The sequence below is a fragment of the Delphinus delphis genome, chromosome 3, assembly GCF_949987515.2.
Source record: "Delphinus delphis chromosome 3, mDelDel1.2, whole genome shotgun sequence".
NCBI classification, from domain to species: domain Eukaryota; kingdom Metazoa; phylum Chordata; class Mammalia; order Artiodactyla; family Delphinidae; genus Delphinus; species Delphinus delphis.
The window spans coordinates 8,903,354-8,924,972 of NC_082685.1; the positions used below are offsets into that span (position 1 = coordinate 8,903,354).

At 54.8% G+C, this 21,619-nt stretch overlaps 1 protein-coding gene and 1 non-coding gene across 10 annotated transcripts in view; one reads left to right on the top strand and one right to left on the bottom strand.

Moving 5' to 3' along the window:
- DNM2 (dynamin 2) overlaps nt 1-21,619 on the top strand; it is a 93,447-nt gene that overhangs the window by 27,757 nt on the left and 44,071 nt on the right. For all 9 annotated transcript variants that reach the window (XM_060007756.1, XM_060007757.1, XM_060007750.1 and 6 more), the window contains exons 2-4: nt 6,132-6,205; nt 18,861-19,010; nt 20,393-20,596. In XM_060007756.1, coding sequence (XP_059863739.1) covers nt 6,132-6,205; nt 18,861-19,010; nt 20,393-20,596 — 428 coding nt within the window. The remainder of the gene's footprint in view (nt 1-6,131; nt 6,206-18,860; nt 19,011-20,392; nt 20,597-21,619) is intronic.
- TRNAG-UCC (transfer RNA glycine (anticodon UCC)) lies at nt 13,672-13,744 on the bottom strand. The gene has a single exon. It is a non-coding gene; the product is annotated as a tRNA-Gly (tRNA).

Here is a 21,619-nt window from a genome sequence, read left to right on the forward strand (position 1 = left end):
GAGATGTTACCTAAAATGGGGTTAGAGCTGGGCCGGGTGGGTGGCCAGGGTTCCCTGTATGGACTCTTGTGAGAGCCTGAGAGAGTCAGGCCAGACATGACCCTGGGGCACATGCTTCTGCCCAGGGGCTCTTGCTGTGGCTGGCATTGTGTGTGGTCTCCCAGCCCCACTGAGGCTTTGGGTGACCCTTGAGGAATTGATGAGGAGGAGGGGATCCCAGCGTGGGGCCCTTGCCTGGGCCCTCACAGGCTCTGGCTTTGGGCTGACTCATCCTCTGCCGGCTTTTGTGTTTGTTTTCCCTCTCCTGGGGTTTTAGTCTCCATTGTTCCTGCATCTCTACCCTCCTGGGGACTGCAAGTCAAAGTGCTCCTGGAGAGGCCTTGTGCTCCATTCAGAAGACAGTAAATAAACAGCCTGGGCTTCTGAGTGGCCCACGGTGCCACCTCCTGTTGCGCCCTTCCCCTCCCTGCCCCCTACTGCCTTTCCCGGAGCCCTCATCACCTTCTAGGGAGAGGCAGCCCATTTTAGAGCCTGGAAACTGAGGCTCCAAGAGGGTGAAGTGACTTTTGCCAGGTCACGTATCCCAGTGGATGGGCGGCGTCCTCCCATCCCACAGGTGGCTGGGCCAGTGCCCAGAGAGGACAGAGACCTGCCCAGGGTGGGAGCAGATCTGGGCTTTGAAGCCAGGCCATCTGGCTCCAGCGTCCACGTTCCTTCTGTCCATTCAACATTTAATGAGCACCTGCTGTATGACAGGCTCTGTTCTAGGTGCTGGAGATCCAGTGGTGACCAGTTTAGGTGAAGAGGTCCCATCCTGACACAGGACTAGACCTCCACTGGAGGCCAAGTTGGTGGTAGTGGGAAGGGGCATGCATCTGGGAGGGAGAGGTGCGATCCGCTGCATCTGCAGAGCCTGAGAGGAAGGCAGAGGGAACAGCCCTTGCAACGGCTTGGAGGCCAGCGGTGCAGGGAAGAACCCAGAGGCTCGGGCCGGTGGGTGGGGGGCGGCTACCAGGGGGCAGCCCTGGGGGGGTGGTGGGATGGGCAGGTGGGGGACCCTGTCAAACCTGGGATTGGTCATGTGACCTCTGCAGGAGGGAGGCTTGGAGGCCCAGGTCTCTGTTTTAGGAGGATGACCACATATAGCCTGAGAGGAGGATGGGTCAGAAGCCTGGGACCAGGGGTGGGCCCAATGGCTTAGAGGCCAGGGATGGTGCTTAAATGACCATAGTTAACACTTATTGAGCACTTACTGTGTACCAGGGAGCAGAATAAACCCTAGATCCTGTTCTGGGGAGCTGACATGGGGGTGGTGAGGGGCAGACAAGAAGCAGATAAGTGACATACAAGGGGTTAGTGCTTTGGAGAAAAATGAGGCACGGGAGGAAGATGGGGGGGCGGGTGGAGCAGTGAATGAGGGTGGGAGAAATCTCCCTAGGGAGGTGTCGTTTGAGCCAGAGCTGTGGGGCGCAAGTCATGGGCGGCCTGTTTTGCTACCTAGCTGCCCTCTGAGGTGAGAGGAGTTTCCCCATTACTAACTAGGAAACCCAGATCAGAGAGGCTGGGAAGCTGGCCCAAGGTCACACAGCATGCAGGGCCACCTCGGGGCACAGTGGCCCTTGTAGCAGCTGGGAAGAGAGAGGAGGGGGTGGGCACTTTGAGTCAGAGGGAGGGACTTGGTGACCAGTGGAGTGTGGGTGGGGTCAGGGAGGAGGAAGCTGATGACTGAGGCTTGAAAGTCGCCTCCTGATAAGTGGACAGTCAGTGTTGCGGGCAGAGCTGCTTGGGGGAGGTGGTCTCCTTCCACCACCCAGGCCAGGAGGGCCCCAAGAGTGCTCCTGCTGCTGCGTGCCAGGAAACCCTGTGGGTGGGCCTTATGGCACAGCCGGGCAGGAGCCTCCTTACTGAGCCCCTCCGAGATTTCTGGGGGGCTGCTTTTCAGGGACTGTTGAGGCTGAGGGTGGGTGTTGCAGTCCGGCGGCTTCTGGATACACGTCCCAGCCCAAGTCGCAGCCTTCCCCTGCGAGGGCCCAGAGCTCTCATCACGCTGGCCCTCGTGTTCTTCTGAGGCTCGCATTGTCTGTTGTGTGTGGTGTCACCATCGTGCTCACGGTGCCTGGGCCTCCTGGACATACCCCGAGCAGTCACAGGACAGCACGTGTCAACACCAGTGGCGGAAAGCCTGGTCCTTGCCGGGGAGATGCCTGTAGCTTCCATGGCAGACATGCAGGCCCAGAGGCCGGGGGCCTTGGTGGTCAGAAGCTCAGACCCCATGGGTTTCAGTCTACACTCCTGCCACCCCTGGTTGCCAAGTGACCGTGGGCAGTTGCCCAACCTCTGGGCCTAGTGACCTCCGTAAAATGGAGCTCACAGACCACCTTGTTGGATCTTGTCATGGTTAAATGAACCCATTTAGGGGCACGGAAAGTTCTCAGCGTTTTGCCTGGCATACAGTGAGCTCTCGACAACTGTTAGCTACTCTTAAAAAAATTGTTTTTTGGAGTCAGTAATCCATGCGGATGATGCAGAATTCAGAGATGTTCCAAAACAGTGCAGTGCCTCTCCCCCACCCTAACCCCCTGCAACAGGCCCCAGCCACCCTGGGCTCTGTGTTGAGGCTTTTTATTTACTTACAAAACACACTGTTCCACACGTTTTGTTTTCCGCACTTAATACACCCAGAAGGAAATTCCATGTCAGGAGATAAAAAGCTCTTTTTTGTTGTTGTTTTTGGGTGTGTGTGTGTGTGTACGTGTGTGTGGCTGCACAGTGACACGAATGGGCCATAATATAATTAGTCTCCCCCATGGGCTTTAAAGTTCTTTACATCTGAGCTATTACTGGGAAACTAGTAAGATTATAATGTTTTTTTTTTTTTTTTGCGGTACGCAGGCGTCTCACTGTTGTGGCCTCTCCCATTGCGGAGCACAGGCTCCGGACACGCAGGCTCAGCGGCCATGGCTCACGGGCCCAGCCGCTCCGCGGCATGTGGGATTTTCCTGGACCGGGGCACGAACCCACGTCCCCTGCATCGGCAGGCGGACTCTCAACCACTGCGCCACCAGGGAAGCCCAGATTATAATGTTTTTGTGGGCAAATTTTAATGGAGTGCTTGCTTTCTCTGTGCTTTGTATCTGAAGTCTTCACGAGTGCGTGTTCCTGGGCCTCCTTGTGCTTGTGAGCTTGAGATTGAACTTAGATATGGTAAATTGTCCTAATCTTACATGTACACCTTCATTTTAAAAATAAATGCATGCACTGGTCAGATCAAGATAGAGGGCGTTGTCATCACCCCACAAAGTCCCCTCCTGCCCCGTCTAGTCAGTTCCCCCAGAGGGGACCAACTGCTCTGATTTCTATCAGCAGAAACTAGTTTTGCCTGTTCAGGGTTAGGTCTGCCCTGTGACTCAGCAAGAGAAACAAGGGCATATGTCAACAAAAGGCATGGATGAGAATGTTCATAGCAGCTTTATTTGTAATGGCCCCGAGCTGGAAAGACAACCCCTCGCTCCCCACCAAAAGCCGCATCAGCTTGCGAGCAGATGAACAGACTGTGGACCATCCACGCAGTGGCTCACGGGTCAGCTAGGAAAAGGAACCGGCCCTGATCACACACGACAGCGTGGAGGAGCCGCATGGGCGGGACATTGGGGATTCCATTCACATGCTGCTCCTGTCTTGTTTGGTCACTGACCAAAGCCCTCTTACCCCCATGATGTGTCTTCTTTGTCCCCACCCACACCGTCTCACGTGGTTCCTGTCAGGAGGTTGGCACTGGTGTCCCCAGCACCTCCAAGGTGCTCAGTACGTGTGAGTAATACTTGAGTGAACAAGCTTGTGACCTTGGCCAGGTCGCAAATCCTTGCTGCTCCTCAGTCTCCTCACCTGCCAAATGGGAGAATGGGAGTCACGCTCAGGGCTTCACGCAGGTGTGAAGTACTCCGAGCAGGGCAGGGTTCTTTGTCATCCTCAGGAATGTGGCTCCATGGGGAGCATCTGAGGCGTGTGGAGGGTTGACCATGCTTGCCGCCAGGGGCTGTGGGCTTTATCCCCCCTGGGGCTTATGTGTGCCCTTGGGGCGTTCTTCCCTCTGTGTGCAGTTGCCTACTGCCTGCCTCTTGGCTCCCACCCTCACCCCTGAAGCTGCCAGAGGGGTCTTTTATTTTATTTATTTTTTATTGTTTTTATTTTTTGGCCGTGCCACGTGGCATGTGGGATCTTAGTTCCCCGACCAGGGATCGAATTCGTGTCCCCTGCATTGGAAGCGCAGAGTCTTAACCACTGGACCACCACCAGGGAAGTCCCCAGAGGGGTCTTTTAAAGCCACATACCTTTAAAAGCACACAGGGTTATGATCTGACTGTCCCTTAACAGTGACAGCAAGTGGCCTTGCTCTAAGAATGACGACCAGCCTTCTCCCCGTGACCTCCAGCACCACCGTCACCCCACCCCTCTCTGGGCCCGTTCACTTGTCCACTCCAGCACCCCACTCTGCTGCTCACAGCGGCACCCCCATAGGACCTCCAGAGCCGATCTGCCCCTGGGATGTCCCTCATCTCACAGGCCGACCTGCTGCGTGGTCACTGCCGTGTCCCTGTGCCCAGCCAGAGGAGGCGCTGCATAAGCGTGGTGGGACCGCCCACGGGCCGATGGGGCGCGACCCTCATAGTGCTTGGCGTGTGGTGAGGGCGCGCCTCCTCCCTCATTCCGCCCACTGGGCTAACAGGTTCCCAGGGGTTCCGACACCCAGCCCATGCTGAGAACCAGCAACCTCCCCTGGGGCTCTCTCTGGTGTTCCCGATACAGGTAGGGTGCCCCTGAGACACTGGTTGTCACAGTTCCGGGGAGTGGTGTGGCACCAAGGATGCTTGCCTGTATGAAACACACCTGCCCAGTGTTCTGCACAAATTTCAGATAATCCGAATGTTTATCTGGGTGCAAAACTTGTTTAAAATTCCCTGAGCCCAGAACCTTGCTCCATTTTACATGGAACAACAAAGAATCCTTTGCCTGGCTTTGGTGATCTCTGAAAATGTTGCTTCTTTTGTGCCTGCCTGGACACCTGCTCTTTTGCTTTCCTTTTTTTTTTTTTGGCCGCGCCCATGCGGCTTGTGGGATCTTAGTTCCCCCACCAGGGATCTAACCTGGGCCTTCAGCAGTGAAAATGCGGAGTCCTAACCACTGGACTGCCAGGGAATTCCCTTGCTTTCCTTTCTTAATGGTCCAGGGTGGCTCCCGGCTTTCCCACTTTGCATGAATCCAGGTGTATTAGTGTAAGTCAGTGCAGGTAGTGCCTGTGTATTTCCATAGTGAAATACATAGCATATATATATATTTTTATTAAACAGGTTTATTGAGGGCTCATTTACATGCTAGGAAATTCACCCATTTCAAATGCAGTGATTTTTAGTAAATGTATAGTAAGTATTAGTAAACAGCACTGCAGTCCAGCTTTAGGACATTTCCATCACTCCAGAAAGCTTCTCTGCTCTCAGTTTCCCACCCCTGGGGCAACCACTGATCCACTCCACGCCTCTATCGATTTGTCCTTTTGGGACATGAAACACATCGTGTTTTGTCATTAAATATTTTCCTTTTATTTTAGTCTTTATATCATATGTATGGCATTAGATTACTTTTAAAAATGTAGGTGGGAAATGTACTGATCTGGGGACTTCCCCGGGCAGTCCAGTGGTTAAGACTCCGCACTTGCACCGCAGGGGACATGGGTTCAATCCCTGGTCAGGGAACTAAGATCCTGCATGCCACACGGTGTGGCAAAAAAAAAAAAAAAAAAGAAGAAGAAGAAATGTACTGATCTCTTTTGGGTCTGGGGGTTCAAATATTTGGCAGGGAAAGGGCTCTTTGGGCATGCTGGGTCTGGAGCATAGCCAGCTGGAGGGAAATGGTTCCATTTGTCGCTAACCTCCAATCCAGCCCCTCCCCAATTCCTCTGTGGCCTCAAGACCCTCCAAGGCCAGAGCGTTCCCGGGTACCCTGCTGGGGTTGGTGTCTTTGCTGAGATCACCCAGATTGCAAGAGGGGATTGCTCCACTCCATGTGGCCACACTTCCTGCCCCCCCTGCAAGCTGGCCTCGTGAGTAATTTCTGACCCTTTCCCCCTCCCACAGGGACTTCCTTCCCCGAGGTTCAGGAATCGTCACTCGGCGGCCTCTCATCCTGCAGCTCATCTTCTCAAAAACAGGTACGATGGGGTGGCTTGTAGCCCAAACAGGAAGCGAACGTGGATGCGGTGCCCAGCGGGAGCCAGGGGCCTTCTGATGAGTCTCGGGTCCTAGGCTGCCATTTGGGTTTGAATTCACTTTTTCCTTGTATGCAGGGAAGTTGAAGCACAGTTCATTGAGCACCTCCACCCGCCCCCAGCATCCTCAGCTGTGACCAGGCCATCAGGTGCCATATTTCTGGCTCTGTCGTACATGACACGTTTTTGCTGAACACTTTCAGAATCAATAGCAGACACTGTGACACGTCAACCCGAAATGCTTCAGTGCATCTCCCTTTGCAATAAGGACACTCTCTTACACTCACAGAACCACACCCAAGAAAAGTCATCATTTCTGCCTGTTATCTTACACCCAGTCCATACTCATGTTGCCAATTGTCCCCCAGATATCTTCCCTGGCTGGTTCTACAGCTGCTCTGATCAGTCCCACACTACCCTTCATTGTCGTGTCTCCTCTTTTCATTAGAGCAGCATCCCCACCGTTTCTTTTTTTTTTTCCCCCACCGTTTCTTTTTAAACTACAACACTGACTTTTGGGAGAGACCCAGCCTGTTGAATATAGAGTGGCCCACATGTAGATTTTTTTCTGTCTTTCCCTCGGCGGCCTCCGTTCTTCCCACACAATTCTGACATAACATGGGCATCTCTCCCAGCTTGAAACCCACTTGGCTTCCTTGTAAAGCATCTCAGGTCAGAGGCTGGAAGGGGAGAGGGGAGCCGTTGGGGGTGGGGCCTCTCTTCTCTCCAGAGCCCTCAGGGAGTCTCCATGCTGCTTCCCCACTGACCTGGAATGTCAGCCATGGTCGGTTCCGCACTCGCTGTGCCAGCGTCACCACAGGCCATGTTAAACACCCCCACTCGGGGAAGGCAGCTGACATATTCCCATTTTACAGATTGGGAAACTGAGGTTTAACCAGGTTACCTGCCTTTCACCTGGGATGAGTACCCAGGTGGGGTCAGACCTCAGACTCCACTCTCAGCTGGTTCTAGTCCCTTCATCTCACCTTCATCCTCCGGGCCTTCACCCAATCCACCTGCAGGAGGGCAGGACACCAGTGAGAGACGGCAGTTGATTGGTCCAGCGCCCGCCACGGGCAAGCCAATAGGCTGCCTCCTCTGGGTTCAGGTGTCCAATCAGCTGTGCCAGGAAGGGCAGCGACAGGGCCGCAGGTTTTCAGATGTCAGCGGGGTCAGAGTCACATAGGACTTGGCCTATTGGGTTTCTGTTTCACATTCAGTAGGTTGGTGGGGGGTGGAGGGGTGAGAATCTGCATTTTTAATGAGTTCCCAGGTCATGCTGATGCTTTTGGGAAAACCTCTGCCCTGGTGGGTGGCGGCTGAGAGCTAATACTGCCCAGGTTCAGATCCTGGCTTTGTAGCTTACTGGCTGTCTGGTCCCTGGGGAGGGACTGCTGCTCACAGCTGTGTTTCCTGTCTGGACAGTGAAGATAATAATAGTACTGCCTTTGTCGGTTGCCATGAAGACCGTATTATTCAGTACACGTACAGCCCGTAGAACAGTAGTGGTACCATCCCATTGGCTGTGGGTCTGTGCTTGCTGCCAGCCTGTTTGGGGACAGCTTGCTGTTTGGGGAACAGGTTGGCTGGCTTCCTGCAACAGAAGGTCCGTGGCATTGTCGTGGCGGGAGGGCTCCCCCATCACCTCCCCAGTGACTGTCACCCAGCAATAATCCAGTGAGCACTTGCTGCATGCCGCAAGCTAGCGCAGGGCTGGGGCACAGTGGTGAGCAGGACCAGGGGTGCTGCCACCACCTGTCACCTTGCCTCTTGGTACTTCTTTTGGTGCTGAGGGACAGTGTAGGGGGAGACTTGGGTTGAGAGCAGGAGGGAGACACATAGACATGGCCCTCACCAGATGCGAATATGTGTGGTGGTGGTGGGGTGACGCAGTCCATCGGTTGGGAGCATCACAGGGCTTCTCGGAGGAAGTGATGTTTGAGCCGAGGCTGACAGGTGCTTTGGGGTGTGTTGGGGGAGGGGAAACTCTCCCTCCTAGCAGAGAGTGGTACGCGTGAAGACCGTGAGGCAGCGAGGCCCAGTGTGGCCTGCTGGAGGAACTGAAATTCCTTCTGCTGGGGGAGAGAAGAGAAGCACATGACAAGTGACAGCCCTGTGGGAGCACATCTGCCCAACGCCTGCCCCGATGATGCTGAAATCTCCATTCCTGCCACCCCACTTTACAGAGGAGGGAACTGAAGCTTCCAAGCCCCTTGCCTGAGGGCACATGGGAGGGCCATCTTGAAAGCCAAGGCTTAAACTCATTCTGGGGGAGTGTGGCCTTAGGCCGAGGTGTGGTTTGATCAGATCCTGTGGCCACTGGTGGAGAAGAGACCACAGGGACCAGCTCTGGGGCAGGGGGACCCAGAAAGTAGGGATGGGGTGGCATCCGTGGAGATGGAGACATATAGTTGGATCCTGTTGGGCTGGGCCTGGGGGTGTGGGGTGGGGGAGAGGGGTCCAGGGTGTCCCACGTGGGAGTGCTTCTTGCTGTGTCCCAGCTTGCACAGTCTCCCGCCACCGACCATGGCATTCCCAGTCTCTCTTTTTTTTTTGGCTGCGTTGGGTCTTCGATGCTGCGTGCGGGCTTTTCCTAGTTGCGGCGAGCGGGCGCTACTTTCTTGTGGTGCGCGGGCTTCTCATTGCGGTGGCTTCTCTTGTGGAGCACAGGCTCTAGGTGCGTGGGCTTCAGTAGTTGTGGCATGCGGGCTCAGTGGTTGCGGCACACAGACTCTAGAGCGCAGGCTCAGTAGCTGTGGCGCACGGGCTTAGTTGCTCCGCAGCATGTGGGATCTTCCCGGACCAGGGATCAAACCCGTGTCCCCTGCATCGGCAGATGGATTTTTAACCACTGCGCTCCAGGGAAGTCCCTTCCTAGTCTCTTGATGTCCCAAGCAGATGTGAGCTGGGCCTTGGCCAGATGCCAGGGAGGCAGCGTGAGCACTCCGAGGGTCCCGGCCCTTCCTAAGCTCAGCCTGTTGGGTGCGGCACACGCGGGGTTGCTGTGGTCCAGCTGAGAGGGGAAAGCACAGGGGATTGTGGGAGAGTATACCAGACACTGGATCTACTTTGGGCCAGGGGCCCGGGGAGAATATTCTAGGCAGGGCAACAGCTGTGTTGTGAAGCTGTGAGGTGAGGCTGGGGAGGGCCTGGGAGGCAGGTGGCACATCCTGGCAGGTGTGATAAGGGGTTCAGGCGTTGGGAACCCGAGTGGCATTCAGGGTGTGTAGAGACCGGCTTAGCCCATTGGCTGCCTTGTGGAGGAGGGATGGACAGGCGCAGGAGTGCGGGTGGGGAGGCCAGGGAGAGGTTGGCCTGGAGCCAGGTGAGAGGTGTTGGGGCCTGGCCCAGGGCCGTGCTGTGCTGGCGAGGGCAGAGTCTACAGTGATCTCGAGGTGGGGAGCCCAGGTGACAGGCACCAAGGCACCAGGGCTGAGGGTGACACTGATAAGAGGGAGGAAGCTGAGCGCAGTGTGGGACTTGGTGATGGCTGGGGCTTTAGAGCTTTCTAGGGGCTACACGGGGCTGCATTGCTCCTAGAGATTAAAGTTTTGTTCAGGTGGTTCTCAGGGACAGGACTCCAGAGCCAGGCTGCCACTCCTTCCTATCCGCGACCTCGGGCAAGTAACTTCCCTCTCTGTGCCTCGGCCTCCTCGTCTGTGGAATGGGGTGGTAGTGGTGACTTCCTCGTGGCCCTGCACCCCATGAGTCTGTGGTGTGGCTGTCGCCTCCTGTAGGGTCTGGAGTCCCTGGTACCATAAGTTCCTAATTCTCTGACTTCGGCAGCGCCCAGTGGCGCCCTGCTTCTCCTCGTCCAGGTAGGTCTCAGTGAGCCATTACTTTTAATTGGCTTAGTTTAAAAATTACGTTAGACCGCAGCCACCAGGAAGTTTGGTGGCTCACGGGGGAACCCTGCTCCTCCTTGGGAACCACCCCTGGACCTCGTAAACCCTGGGTGCTGGGGACTGTTCTTGTGTGGAATGTGCACGAGCCTCCCCTCCCAGCCTTGACCTTGGCCTGTGCTCACAGGAGCCAGAGAGGGGATGTCAGGGCTTGGCTCTCAGCCTCCTTGAGGCTTCGTGGCTCCCACGGGGCCTTGCTGGCCTCTGGGACCTCACCTCCTCCTGGTGCCACAATCTTCCTCTTCATCCTCAGGACCAGCTCGATTGTTCCCACCTCTGGACCTTCACCCTCACTGTGTGTCCCGCCTGGACCACCCTGCCCCATCCTCCTCCTCCCCTGGGTGAGCCCCACCCCAGTCACTGCTGCCTTAGTTCTTCTACAGCGTGCGTTATGAGGCACCGTCCTGTTCTCGTATTTCCTTTTTTTATTCCCTTAATACATATTTATTTATTTGTGCCGGGTCTTAGTTGTGGCATGCGGGATCTTCGTTGCCTCATGCAGGATCTTTGTTGCCACATGCGGGTTCCTTTAGTTGCAGCATGCGGGATCTTTACTTGCAGCATGCAGGATCTAGTTCCCTGACCAGGGATTGAACCCGGGCCCCCTGCATTGGGAGTGTGGAGACTTAACCACTGGACCACCAGGGGAGTCCCTTGTATTTTCTTTCTTTCTTTCTTTTTTAAATTAATTAATTCATTAATTATCTATCTATCTATTTATTTATTTATTCTTGGCTGCGTTGGGTCCTTGTTGGTGCGCGTGGGCTTTCTCTACTTGCGATGAGCGGGGGCTACTCTATTGCGGTGCGCGGGCTTCTCATTGCGGTGACTTCTCTTGCCGCTGAGCACGGGCTCTAGGCACGCGGGCTCAGTAGTTGCGGCACGTGGGCTCTAGGGCACGCAGGCTTCAGTAGTTGTGCCACACGGGCTTAGTTGCTCCGCAGCATGTGGGATCTTCCCGGACCAGGGCTTGAAGCTGTGTCCCGTGCATTGGCAGGCAGACTCTTACCACTGTGTCCCCAGGGAAGCCCCCCTCGTATTTTCTTGATGGTCTCTCTCTCTCTCTCCCCGTGCCTCAACATCAGTGCCACCAGAGCAGGGCCGCTGACCTGCTTTGTCCATCGCTCTCCCCTGTGCCCAGCATGGGGCCTGGCACCCAGTAGGTGCTCCGTCATCATGGGACAGGTGGCTAGCCATGCTCTTAAGGGCGGCTGCTGGGCTCCTTCTCTCCCGTGGGAGAGTATCCACGACTGTGTGTGCAGCACCTTTCCCTGGCCAGCCTGGCCCTGGCAGGGCCCTTTCTATAAAGCCTATAGACCCTGCCACGGTCGGGGTGTGGGCTTGTGTCTGCATAAGGAAACCAAGCTGGGAGCTGGTGAGGGTCAGGTGGGAGCCGGTCAGGATGGCAGGCTGGCACTGTCACCTTCTCCAGTGTGTGTTTTTTCCCACACCAACAGCCAGTTCTCCAGTTGTCAGTGGACACTGGTCCGGTGTGCTCCAGTTTAACTCAGTTCTGACACTCCCTACCTGGAGGCAGCATCACATCCCACAGGTCAAGGGGTCAGTCTCACCAGACTGTACCCCCGTACCTGCTTCAGATGCCGATCCCAGGTCCAAGCTGTCACCTGTGCTTCTGACCGCCCGACTCCAGATCAGAGGTTCCTGTGAGCCCCTCCTTGGGTTCAATCGATTTTCCAGAGTGGTCCACAGAACTCAGAGAAACATTTTACTCCCCAGATTCCCGGTTTATTATAAAAAGATATGTATAACTCAGGAAGAGCCAGGTGGAAGAGATGCATGAGGCAAGTTATGCGGAAGGGACAAGGAGCTTCTGCGCCCTCTCCGAGCTCGCTGCTCCCTCGGTCCCTGCACCTGCTCACCAACCTGGAAGCTCTCTGAACGCCATCCTTTTGGGGCTTTCTGGAGGATGTAGGGAATGGTTGATTAAATCATTCCCATTAGTGCTTGATTCAACCTTCAGCCTCTGTTTCCTCCCCGGAGGTCAAGGGGTGGGACTGAAGTTTCCAACCTTCTAATCACAGCTGGCTGGTTTCCCTGATAACCAGCCCCCATCCTTAGGTGCATTCCACGTCACCTCATTAACATAAACTTAGGTATGACTGAGAGGGGCTTATTATGAATATCACTCTTATCACTAGAACATTCCAAGGATTTTAGAAGCTCTGTGTCAGAAGTGGAGGGAAGACCAAATACATATTTCTTATTATAAATCGTAATGTCATACCTTCCCAGTGGCCAGAACGTGTCCTAGGATGGGAGGTGTTCACGACTTGTCTCAGATCTGGGGGTGGGGGGGGTGGGTTGAGGACCACACAGACTCGGAGATGCCACGGGCTTTGCCCCCTTCCTGCTCAGCTGAAAGCTCTGAAGAGTTCCTCAAGTCTGGATCCCTTCGGTTGTGTGGTGCGCAGGGTCGCCCAGGTGTCTCTGAGCCCCAGGTTGTTCCTCCTGGGCTGTGTCGGCCAGACCAGCATGCTTGTTGACAGGTTGGGGAAGGCAGACCCCCATCTCCGCTGCCCGGGGTCGGCCTGGTTGTTCTGCTCTTCGTTGGGTTGAGAATGGAGAAGGGATGGGACGTGCTCCCAAAGGTCAGGACAGAACCGTCACACACACACACCCCTGAAGCACCGAAACCCCAGGGAGCATCGGAAGTTGCCCTAAGCCCGGCAGCTGAGCTATCTGCATGCTGTCTCTGGGCCTGGCACTGTTTGATTGCTTTATCACATCGCTAACCCTGGGCTCTGTGTTGTCCTGTTTCACTGTGGGGAAACTGAGGCGCTCCCACCTCCCTCTCATCTTCCTGTCACCTCCCCAAGTCGTGCTGTGGTGCCTGACTTGTGTTCTCCAGGCCTGTTTTTTTAAAAAATTTTTAAAAAGGGGCTGTTTTTTTAAAAAATTCGTTTTTTTAATGCTTTATCAAGTTTAAGCATTCTGTATTTTTTTTTCCTTATCAATTTATTGATTTTATTTATTTTTGGCTGCATTGGGTCTTCGTTGCTGCACGTGGGCTTTTTCTAGTTGCGGCAAGCGGGGGCTCCTCTTCATTGTGGGCACATGCTTCTCGTTGCAGTGGCTTCTTTTGTTTCGGAGCACGGGCTCTAGGCGTGTGGGCTTCAGTAGTTGTGGCACACGGGCTCAGTAGTTGTGGCTTGTGGTCTCTAGAGTGCAGGCTCAGTAGTTGTGGCGCACGGGCTTAGTTGCTCTGCGGCACGTGGGATCTTCCCGGACCAGGGCTCAAACCCGTGTCCCCTGCATTGGCAGGTGGATTCTTTTTTTTTTTTTTTTTTTTTTTTTTTTTATTTTTTTGGCAGGTGGATTCTTAACCACTGCGCCACCAGGGAAGCCCCCGTATTCTTAAAGATATCCAGTAAATGTTTTCTTCTTAATACACATCTCTCCTATCTTTTTCTTCTTTCTATATCCTTGGTCCTTTTTCTTTTTTCTTTTTTTTTGGGGGGGCGCGCCACTCGGCTTATGGGATCTTAGTTCCCCGACCAGGGCTTGAACCCGGGCCCCCTGCAGTGGAAGCGCAGAGTCCTAACCACTGGACCACCAGGGAAGTCCTGAGGGCACCTTCTTGAAGGGCATGCCTGGGAGATGCCCGAGGCGGGGTGTTGGCTACTGAACACAATGGGGACCCACATGGGAGTCATGGGGTGGGGGAAGTCCTCCTACACTTCGCCACCTAATGCTTTGTAACAGGCCACCTAGTAATTAAGTTTTATTAAGCAGTTACTATGCACCAGGCACCGTGGAGTACAAAGACCAAAACCAAGTCCCTCGCAGTCCCTTCTTGCAGCTCTGACTTTAGCAGGGGACACACAAGCACATGGTGGGTCAGTGTGAGGAGTGCCGCGAAGGGCCGGCTGGTCTGGGTGGGCCTCCCCAAGCAGCGTTGTTTAGAGCCAAGACCTGAAGGAGGCAGGGAACAAGTCCTGGGCGGAGGGCAGAACCTCCTTTTAGAAAAAAACTGCAAGTGCGTTCACTGACCCCATGGGACGCGGGTGGGATGCCCTGCAGTGGCTAAGGGTGGCTGGCTCTTCGGAGTTGGCAGCTCAGCTGCTCGCCGAGGGCCCGCTTTATCCTTGACTCCTGCTGTGCCCTGGGCTGGTCCCGTGGAGCCTCCGGGGACTGATCACATGTGGCTGGCCCTCCTTCCAGGGAAGCCTGCTGCCGGGCTCCAGTGGGGTGCCTGTGTGGCCGTCGAAATGCTGTGGCAGGGCCCAGGGACCTGAGGGACTGGCTTTGTTATCTGAGCACAAGGAAAGGAAGGTTTGAAAACGCTGCAGCTGCTCTGGGGATGGATGCAGCGGGGTCCGGGGACCAGGGCAGGCAGAGCTGGTGGTGGCTCGACCTGGGCTGCTGGGGATGAGTTGAGAGGGCGCTCTCCAGGCATTGCAGGCCCGTAGCTCAGCCTCAAGGCCCCTGAATTATTCTTTGAGACCGTACATCGTTAAAAAAAATCACCTCCCCCATCCAAGCACTTACAGGGCTGTGGAAACCCAGGCTAAACACTCCGCCTATTTTTCTTTTTTTTTTTTCTTTTCTTTTTTTGGCGGTACGCAGGCCTCTCACTGCTGTGGCCTCTCCCGTTGCGGAGCACAGGCTCCGGACGCGCAGGCTCAGCGGCCATGGCTCACGGGCCCAGCTGCTCCGCGGCATGCGGGATCTTCCCGGACCAGGGCACGAACCCGCGTCCCCTGCATCAGCAGGCAGACTCTCAACCACTGCGCCACCAGGGAAGCCCATGTCATATTTTAATTTTCCTCACGGGGATACTGAGACACAGAGGGGGAGCCTGGCCAGTGGGCATCCCCCCCACCTTCTCTCCATCTCCTGTAGACTCCCCTGTGTCCAGAGCATCCTCAGGGCATGGGGAAAGGTGTCCACTTCAGAAAGATCACGCGGCCGTGAGGTAGGCCAGGGCTGAGTCGGGCAGGCCGCCCCTCCAGGAGACGCCTCCTAGTTCCTGGTACGTTGAGTCTCTCTTCTGAGCGCCTCTGGCACTTGCTGTGACATGCTTGTGCCGAGTCCATCTTCCTCGTCAGACCAGGACCCTGGCTCTGGGCTGGACCTGTGCCGTCAAGAAGTGCATTGGGAAGGAGGGAGGGAGGGGGAGATAGCAGGTGGTCCCATCAGACCCTGTTCCTGTCTAGTCTCCCGTATATCCAGCTTGGTGGCCGTGGTGGTGCTGGGCCACCTCACGGAAGCTGGAGCAGGGACCATGCTACCTTTCCGGCAGTCATTTTAGTTGTAAACGTAATTACAGCGCACCTACTGTGTGCTCAGAGTACTGTGCCCCAGGGACACAGAACAACACAGATTCAGATCCCTGCCCCGTGGGGCGGACCTTCTCCTGGGGATCAGAGAAAATACATAGGCTGACCAGGTAAACCATATTAGAAGGTGGCAGGTACTTGGACGATCCTAAGGAAGGGAAGGGGGAAAGAGACTGAGGAGGTTTGTCATCTCACTTTGGGGTCAGAGCAGGCCTCATGGAGAAGGAGAGGTGACATTCAAGCAGAAACCTAGAGGGGGAGAGGGAGGGACCTGTAAGGGTATCTGTAGGTAGAGAGAAGAGTCAGTGCAAAGGCCCTGAGGCAGGAGTGGAGGGCTTGGAGTGTGAGAAACCAGGCAAGCCAGTGTAGCTGGAGGGGAGGGAGTTGGGGTCAGAAGCTGGGGGGAAGGAAATTTTATAGTGACATGTGGTGAAGACTTCAGCTCTTTTTTTGGGGGTGGGGGCCGCACCGTGTGGCTTGTGGGATCTTAGTTCCCAGACCGGGGATCGAACCTGCACCCTTTGCATTGGAAGCGCGGAATCTTCACCCCTGGACCGCCAGGGAAGTCCCAAGACTGGCTTTTATTGGGGTGGGGTGGGAGCTGTGGAGGGTTTCAAGGAGCAGAGGCTGAGGTCTGGCTTTAAGAGGGTCAGTGCTTGTGGGCGGAGAGGAAGGAGGGTTGGCAGAACCTTTCTTAGTTGGTATGAGCCTGGAATCTAGCCCATGGTTCCGAAGTGACGAGGAGCCCAGTAAAGAAGGCAGGTTGTGAGGGATGGGCCTGGCGGAATCCTTGACCTTCCTGTTAGGCACAGAGGGTATGGCTTCTGCTGTCCACTGACCCTCTGGGGAAGAAGTTGTGGCTCTCCAGCACCATCTCCTGCACATCTTTCAGTCACACAAAGGCACAAAGGGTCTGGCAGAAGGGAAGGCTGCCACACACACTAGGCTCTGGGAGGCTACAGCTGGCAGGTCCTGGTCCCATGAACACAATCCAGGGTGACCTGGCTCTGCCAGGGGAGGAGGTCCAAGATGCACAGTGGGGTTCCAGGTGGCATGGAGTCAGGGAAGGCTCCCTGGAAGAGGCAACAGGCAGGCCGGCCTGGCAGGGCAGAGGTTTGCAAGGGACAGGGCCTGTGTCCTGGTCCGCAGCCCCTTTCCCATCCTCCATTCCCCTGCACTCTAGGAAGGGGGATGGTACCTTGCAAGTGCTGAGTCCAGGGCCTTGAGCCGGAAGAGAGCTGAGGTTTTCTGTGTGGGTTGGAGGACTGTTCCATTTTTGGTGGCTGCTGCAGGAAGAGCAGTGGAGTATTTCCTCTTGTCCCTGTGGAGGGCTGGAGCACGACCGTCCTTGGGAACTGGGTCAGCTGAAGGGGTTGGGGTGGTTGGTCCTGTACCCTCCAGCCAGCGTCTTCATTGCCCTGCTCCCGAGTGGCCAGCGCCCACATTGGGTAAGATCCTCAGTGATCTGAGCGCGGAGTCCCCCTGACCCCCGCAGCAGAGGTTAGAGAGGTGAAGAGCCTGTCTGTGGCCTCACAGAGGCCATGTGACTCGAGAGCCGCCATCTGGAGACAGATTATCTGAACTCCAAATCCCAGCTCCGCCACTGAGCTTGAGCCAGCTTGTGTCACCTCTCTGGCCTCAGTTTCCCTGTCTGTGATATGGGCACTATGGAGGTGCCTACCTGCTAAGGTGCTCACTTGTGAGGAGCAAATGGGACCACATGCAGGGCCTGGCCAGAGCAAGCAAGGCCTGACTGTTGGCCATAGTTTGTTTGGTTATGGTGATGGGATGGCGAACCTCTTTGCATTCATTTCTGTCTGCTGTGTTCCACGTCTGGGTAGAGATTCCTCACCTGCCTGGCCTTTCTCTGTCTCAGGGGTCTTTCTCCCTCCTTTCTTCTGCTGCAGCTGATGGTAACACTGTGCTGTGATTTATGTAGCCAGGTCTCCTCCTGGTGGACATTGAGGCAATTTCTAGTCTTTTACCGTGAGAAACAGCGCTACAACGCTGTTTGCAACATCTTTGCATCTCTGCCATGGACCAGTTCTTTAGGCTGTTTGCCAGTGAGACTTACTTCCCTCTTTTTAGCATCACTTGCAGGAGCCATGCTCTCTGGGCCTAGAAGGTCCCCCATCCCCAACATATACTGTGAAAATTCAAACGCATGGAAAAGTCAGGAATTGTACAGCGAATGCCTGTAGACTCAGCACCTGTGTCCTGCGATGAACGTTTTTTCTTCCTGCTTTATCCACATTGTGCTTTGGATTTCTCTGCCTTGATGGTAGGACCAGCACTGTCGTTAGTCACTTTTATTTCCCTTCATCTCAGTGTCAGTAACGGCTTTCAGACACCCCGGGCTCAGAAGGCCTGAAGAAGCCAGAAAGCTTTTCTCTTGAGGGGTTCACGTCTAGGTTGGGGGGCCCCATGAACAGCCAGGAGGGGAGGAGGGGCAGCGAGATGGGCTTTGGTGAGGCCAGTGGTGCTGCCTGTTCCCCATCCTGTGCGGGTGCCTTGGGGAAGGAGGACAGTGAGTCCCAGGGACATGCACCGGGGATCTCACCTGGCTAGAGGGAGCTGGCGGCTCAGGACCCCACCAGGGCAGCGGCTTGCGGCCCTTTTGACTGAGATTCTGCATCACGACCCAGGACCATCTCATGTAATATAAAACCGAAGCAGAAGCTTCGTCAAACGTACATCACTGCACTCTGGGTGATGCATGCTTATCCTTCGTATCCTGTTCATCAGAAAAAAAGGATAAGTGCTGGTCACATCCACCTGTTGGTTGTTGTCTTTTGTTTTTTGTGGGGTTTTTTTTTGTTTTGTTTTGTTTTGTTTTTGCTGTACGCGGGCCTCACTGCTGTGGCCTCTGCTGTTGGCCACAGCATGGCCTCACTGCTGTTGTGGAGCGCAGGCTCCGGACGCGCAGACTCAGCGGCCATGGCTCACGGGCCCAGCCGCTCCGCGGCATGTGGGATCTTCCCGGACCGGGGCACGAACCCGTGTCCCCTGCATCGGCAGGCGGACTCTTAACCACTGCAGCACCAGGGAAAGCCCTTTGTTTTGGTTTTGATTTTTTTTTATACTCATAATATGTCATGACGTGTTGTTTTGCAAAATGTTTCATGAAAATGTCCGTTCCACAGAGTCAGGATTTTTGCCAGTTTTGTACCTTGTGGAATCCCTGAGGTCTAGAAGGGGGGCATGGTCTATAGGAGGGCCCCCCTCAAATACTTGTCAAGAGAATTAATCTGTTGCTCCCCAGATTCCTGGAAGGCCTGTAACTGATTCTTCACTTGCTCTGCTTGGCAAAGCACCTGTCCCAGAAGGCCCTCTGTTCCCCCGCGCACAGCGAGACCGCTTCTCTTTCTCATTTGAGCATCTTTCTTCCCTCTTCAGAATATGCCGAGTTTTTGCACTGCAAGTCCAAAAAGTTTACAGACTTTGATGAAGTCCGGCAGGAGATTGAAGCCGAGACCGACAGGGTCACGGGGACCAACAAAGGCATCTCCCCAGTGCCCATCAACCTGCGGGTCTACTCACCACATGGTAGGCAACAGGGACCCCTCACATACGGGGGCAGCGGAAGGCTGACTCCGCGGGTCACGGGTCGGGTCGGCCTCACTCTCAAGAATAGGGCCCCTCCCATTTCTCTTTACACACAACACAGCCCTCTGGATCCGTATCTTCCCACGTCTGATCTCAGCTCTAAGAAAAACAGCATGCCAGGGAGACTGTCAGGAATGGTGGAGTCTGGGGTGAATTGCAGCTCGTACGCTCCTTTTAAAGGGGCAGCCACGGCTCGGCTCCCAGGTGAATGGTGGCCACACAGTGATGCCAGCCCAAGGCAGCCAGGTCTTCTGGTTCTTCAAGAGGAGCCAGAGAGCCAGATTTTTCTGCATAACGTCCCGATTTTAAAACTGCATCATTTAAACAAAGCAAGCAGCCTGTAGCCATGTATACCCTCTGACCCAGAGGCATGGATTGCTAACTTAAATGGTATTTGGTGAATATCGCAGCTGACTCCTAACACCTCAGTATGGGTTCTTTGTGATGCGTTTATTTATTTATTTATTGGCCGTGCCATGTGGCTTGCAGGATATTACTTCCCCAACCAGGGATTGAACCCACGCCTTCGGCAGTGAAAGTGCAGAGTTCTAACCACTGGACCGCCAGGGAATTCCCAGTTTATTTATTTTTGAACAAATGATGCCTGTACATGGCTCATATTCAAGTTATAAAAGGGTATATCCAGCGAAAACCTACCTTGCCCCCCCAAATTACAAATATATTTCATGTTCTTGAAATGATACATCATGCCTATGTGGGCAGTTATGAACATGTATGTATATATTGTGCATGTGTGTTTCACAACTTTTACTCAAATCGTAGCATGGTATAAAAGTCGTTGATGCCTCTTTTTTGTATGAGTGCATCTCAAGAGTGTGTTTCTTACCGGAGTATCATCTTTTTGTTTTTAATAGTTCCTTGGTATTGGCTGAATCGATGGGCTGAAATTTATTCAGCCATTGAGAATAATTCTAGTCTGCAAACGCAAATGTCCAGATTTAAAACTGTGTCGCTGATAATAACTGTAAATGGAGTATAACCTTAAAAAATTGTGAATCACTATATTATATACCTGTAACTTATATAATATTGTATTTCAACTATATTTCAGTAAAAAAAAGTAGTCACTTCATTAAAGAAACAAAGTTGTCTCACTGAAATAGAGTACAGGAGGGTGTCTGTAAGATGGGATTCCTAGGAGGGAGTTATGGGGTCAAAAGGTGGGGGGATCCAGTTGGAGCGCAGGAGAAATCCTGAGGCCTGACCCCCAGCACTTGGAGAAGTGGGCCAGGTCCCTGCAGGGCTGTGCGTGCCTCCCTTGCCCTGGCTCTGACAGCCTCTCCCTCTGCTTTCCCTCCCAGTGTTGAACCTGACCCTCATCGACCTCCCGGGCATCACCAAGGTGCCTGTGGGGGACCAGCCCCCAGACATTGAGTACCAGATCAAGGACATGGTCCTGCAGTTCATCAGCCGGGAGAGCAGCCTCATCCTCGCCGTGACGCCCGCCAACATGGACCTGGCCAACTCGGATGCCCTCAAGCTGGCCAAGGAGGTCGACCCCCAAGGTACCCCCCCGAGCCCCACGGCAGCAGCTCCCTCTTCCCGGCGCCTTGGAGCATCACGACTTGCCCCACATCCTCGATTCCACGTCACTGGCATTCTCTTTGGCTCACAGCCTCCCCAGGAAAAGGCCTGGGACACAGAATTTCCCATGAGGGCCAGCAGTTCCGGGGGGCATCCCTTGGGAGGCCAGTGTGTGGCAGTTGGCATTGCTCCTTGGAAAGCTGGTCCCTGCTTCGCCTGTGCAGAAAGCTAGTCCAGGGGGGTGGGAAGAGGGCAGCCCTCCTTGGACACAGATGCGAGTCCGAATCCCACCTCTAGAAGTTCCTCTTCCTCCCCGAGGTTTGGTCCCTCCTGTCGAAATGGCAACAGCGGTCCTAACTTGTAGAGCTGTCAAGAGGACTGGAGGTCTCTCCATCACTGTTCGGGGGGTCTGGCAGGGAAGATGAAAGGATGACGAGTTAATGAAGCCAGTTGGGGCAGGAGAGAGTGGTGGAGACTGGGGCATCTCTGGCCCAGGGCCTTCGTTCAGTAAATGTCAGTTAAGCCCCGGCTACATGCCGGGCTCTGTTTCGGCCTTGGGAACCCGGCACGGGACAAAGTTGAGAGGGGCCCCCTGCCACCAGCGAGCTGATATTCCAGTGGGAGCGACAGAATCCCCCACTGGAAATAAGCAAGTGGAATAACTTCTGGTAGTGGTAAGCACTGGATGGAAATAGAACCCACTGAGAGAGGCTGGGGTGGAAGGGGGTGCAGTCACGGGCCTCTGAAGATGTGAGGTTCTGGGCAAGATCAGAATGAGAAAAAGAGGCAAAACCCAGGAAAATGGACAGTGGGTGCTAAAGAGCGGGGGTGCCCAGGACACAGCAGGGGGGCCGGTGTGGCCAGAGCAGAGTGAGCTAAAGGGAGGGCGCGGGAGCGAGGGCTGAGAGGGGCCAGGGCCAGTCGAGCAGGCCCCATGGACTGCGGTGGGGAGCTGGGTGTGCTCTGAGAGCGGCGGGGGGTTAGCAGAGTACGACACATACCGA